General features: G+C 56.2%; 1 protein-coding gene across 1 annotated transcript; it reads right to left on the reverse strand.

Annotated features, from left to right (window-relative positions):
* Positions 1-620: 620 nt before the first annotated feature.
* LOC109781111 (septin and tuftelin-interacting protein 1 homolog 1-like) lies at positions 621-1831 on the reverse strand. The gene has a single exon (XM_020339693.3). The coding sequence runs from the start codon at positions 1829-1831 to the stop codon at positions 734-736; it is 1098 nt and encodes a 365-aa protein (XP_020195282.1). The 3' UTR covers positions 621-733.
* Positions 1832-3945: the final 2114 nt, after the last annotated feature.

A 3945-nucleotide genomic window follows, 5' to 3' on the forward strand; every position in this document is an offset into this window, starting at 1 on the left:
GGCACTGGGATTCTCTTCCCCACCACCGTCCGCCGGAGTGGCATGCAGAGGGGAGGCGAATCCACGGACTCGCTGATGGTGCTTGGAGGGGAGTTGTAAACACTAGCCGCTGCCAGGGAAAAGAACGCCGCGTCAAGTTGCAATATGAAAAGTGTAGACACAAGTCGCTGGAACCTTATGTTCATTTTAAGTACTATATATATAAGTATAGATTAAGCTTTTGTTCTATATGGTCACATAGTGAACAATTGACTATTACGCTTATTAGGTGGAATGGCTAGAGATACAACATTAATGTTTCAAAATATTGGAAAAAACTTGACTCCATCTGTTGTATAATGATGATACAATATGTCCGGAAAACTATATTAGAAAATCTCACAAAAAAGCAAAACATGTGTATGTCAATCTAATGGATTGTTTTTATAGCAGACCCTAACCAATAAATAACTATTGTGAAAGATGTCATTACATTTGTGTTAATATAATTTTGTCTTAATTTTACAAGCATATTTAATTATTACACACTGTTTGCAGCCGGCGTCCATGATTTTTTTCTCATGTTTAGTAACTGAGGGAACCTCTGCTCAAAAACAGAACTTGAGAGGAAACAATTATACTAGAAGTCACACAGTTACAGTAAAGATGGTATTTTAGATGCATCATCACCATTACATTACTAATCGTGAGTGGCTACCACCTTAATTACAAGCAAGCTGTGTGTGGGCGCGGACTACCAGCTATACCCAAGAAGGCTGTCGAGGTCTTGCGTTTCTTGATCCACCATGGCAGCGCCGGCGTCCAGACGGGCGAGCACGTGCTCGTCGGCGAGCAGCTCCGGGGTGAAGAGCTTCTTCCAGCCGGTGCACCATGCGACGGCCTCCCCGTACGACGGCTTCGCGGATTGCAGCCAGTGGCGCAGCGCGCTCTCCCATTTGTCGAAGAACTCCGCTTCTTCCAAGATCGACAGCACGTCTTTGGCGGGCAGGAGCGGCGCCCACAGCATCACCATGTGCAACGAGCTGTCCGTTTGCTTTGGGGGCGTGATCCTCAGCTCCCGCATCAGCCGTGTCAGCTCAGGCAGGATGTGGCGCCTGACGAAGATTTCCCAGTGCGCCGGGTCGAAGTAGTCTTTCCACGGCCAGACTATGTCGTGGCTGGCGCCGCTGATCTTGCTCTCCACGATGTCGTAGAGGCTCTCCGGCAGGTGGCCGATCAGGGGAATCCAGGGGCGCAGCCAATCGTCGCAGTCCGGGTCCCACGACGGGCGCCACTGTTGGGCTTCCATGGCGAGCCTCGGCGGGAGAACCTTGTCGACGATGTAGCGCACGGTGGAAGGAGGCAACGCCGCCTTCCATGCCCCTAGCGCGCGCTTCCCCTGGAGCACCTCTCCGGACTTGACGATGGCCGCCAGAGCGTCCGCCGTCTCCACGCTGCTGTCCCCTTGAAGTTGCATCTCTTGCAGCAGCGTCAGAGTCTTCTCGTGGCACTCTCGTTCCAGCCGCAGGGCTCCTGCGACAGCCTCCCACTCACGGCACTCGTCTAAGTCGCCTTCCACCGGCGACGGCGGCGGCGCGACCTGCAGGCCGTTGTCGTAAGGCTTGTCGCAATGTCCGATGCCGGCCCTGCGACGACGACGACGTGGGGCGGGTTGTATTGGGACGATGATGCCTTGGCCTTGTGCGCCAAGCCCGGAGCCGTCCTTGTAGTTCCAAAGCCGCATCATCTTGGCCACCGCTGGATTGGTGCACTTGTAGCTGCCCGGGGAGAGGGAGTCGTCGTCGTCCTTGTCGAGCAGCGCTCCGTTGAAGCTGGGTTGCAGTAGCGCCATGGTTGCCATGAGACGAGAGCGAACACCGTCGCTAGCTACTGGGATTCGATTCGCCGGCGTGCTGTTTGTTCGATCGGCTGACGCCTGTGAGAGTTGCGTACATATGGTATACGTAGGCAAGATTATATTAGGGGCCGCTAATTCGATTCCGTCCTGGAGACGAGCCTTCGACATTGAGCACGATTCCCTTTCTAACTCTCCAATAAGTATCCAATAAAAACTTCCGACCTCAGCTTGCCACTACTCGGAGTAAATAGCATAAAATTACCACTTTTCGTCCTATGGTTTCAAAAAACTACCACAAATTTGTTTGTGACTGATAACTGCCAGAATCGGCGTCGGCTGTTTCAAAAAACCCAAAACATCCGTGGCTAAGGAATTAAACCGGTTTATGACAGGTCGGGCCCGCACCTAAACGAACCGTTTGTTTGACCGTTCGTTTGACCGCTAACTTACATGTGGGTCCTACACGTAAGTTTTGTAAAAAAGCAATCGGTCCCTAGAATAATTTTAAAAAAGCAATCGTGTCCTTGGAATAATTTTAAAAAAGCAATCGGGTCCCTGGGAGGTCGTCCTGCAGCTTGCACGCCCGCACGCGGCGACCTCGTCGGGCTGCACACGGCGACCTCGTCGGGCTGCTCGGCCGTGCTGCAGGGCCGGCGACGCGCTCCCTCCGGCCGCTCCCGTGCCCGGCTGTGCCTCGGGCGAGCCGCTGGAGCAGCCGCCGACTCCTTGGATGTGGTCGGCCTCTTCGTCGCGGAGGCGGCTAGCGGAGGTGGTCGGCCTCTCTGTCGAGGCGGGCAGCGGAGGTGGCCGACCTCTGTGCGGCAGCGGGCATCGGAGGTGGGCGGTGTGCCCCTCCATGGGGCTTCGGCACGGTCGCCGCGCTGCCGCGCGCCATCGGGAGGTGCTGAGGGGCCACCGCGAGCCGCGCCGGGGCAAGGGGGCACGGGCCGCCGCCGGCAGCCCCTGCCTTCATGCCCTCTGGAGGTGAGCTCGCCGGTGGCGGCGTGGCGGCCGCTAGGTGGAGGCGGAGCTCCAGTGGGGTGGGAAAGGAGGCGAGGTGGACGGCGGCTGGGAGCTGGTTGGAGGGACCCGATTGCTTTTCATTTTTTTGGCTGGGACCTGATTGATTTTATACCACGTCAGTTAACAGTCAAACGAACGGTCAAACAAACGGTTCGTTTAGGTGCGGGCCCGACCTGTCATAAACCGGTTTAATTCCTTAGCCACGGATGTTTTGGGTTTTTTGAAACAGCCAACGCCGATTCTGGTGTTATCAATCACAAACAAATTTGTGGTGGTTTTTTGGAAGCATAAGACGAAAAAAGTGATAGTTTTATGCTATTTACTCCACTACTCTTATCGACCCAGAGACACGGACGCGCGACATGTCGACAACCGCCGGCAGCACCCAGTCGTCGTCATCGCCGCCGTGGTCCAACCTGCCCGACGACCTCCTCGGCATGGTCCGCCAAAGGCTTGCCTCCCTGCGCGATCGCGAGCGCGTCGCCGCCGTTTGCAAGGGGTGGCGCGCCGCCGCATCGCGCCGGCGGCCGCCGGCCAGCCCGCAGCTGCTCGTGTATCCTCTGCGTGGACGATTCGTCGGGAACAAGCTCCTGCGCGGCCCCGACGACTGCTTTGTCGTGCGCGTCCCAGACAAGATGGAACACAAGAGGTTCGTCGGCTCGCACGACGGTGGTTGGGTCGCTGCGGTCGATGATCTCTCCCTCGTGATCGTCAACTTCTTCTCCGGTGTGCTCGCGCAATCTACTCAACGTCAGGCCGACCAGCCTCCGGAAAATCATCTTCTCGGAAGCCCCCACCTCCAGCAGCTGCATCCTCGCCGCCATCGATTACCGGGGCTCCGACGTCTTGCTCTGCAAAGTTGGCGGCCGCGAGAGCGGGTGGACCATAAAATATATGCAAGGAAGGACGGTCAGCGACATCGCGTTTTGTAACGGCCAGCTCTATGGCCTCACGGCTCGTGACGAACAGCTGGTCAAGTTTGAAATCGACGTCAAAGAAGACGGCACGCCGGTCATCACATCCAGTCACCCCCTGGCCATCCAAACACGCCACGGTCCCACGTATGAGGATGATCCCTACATCTT

This window comes from Aegilops tauschii, chromosome 2, assembly GCF_002575655.3.
Source record: "Aegilops tauschii subsp. strangulata cultivar AL8/78 chromosome 2, Aet v6.0, whole genome shotgun sequence".
Classification (NCBI taxonomy): Eukaryota; Viridiplantae; Streptophyta; class Magnoliopsida; order Poales; family Poaceae; genus Aegilops; species Aegilops tauschii.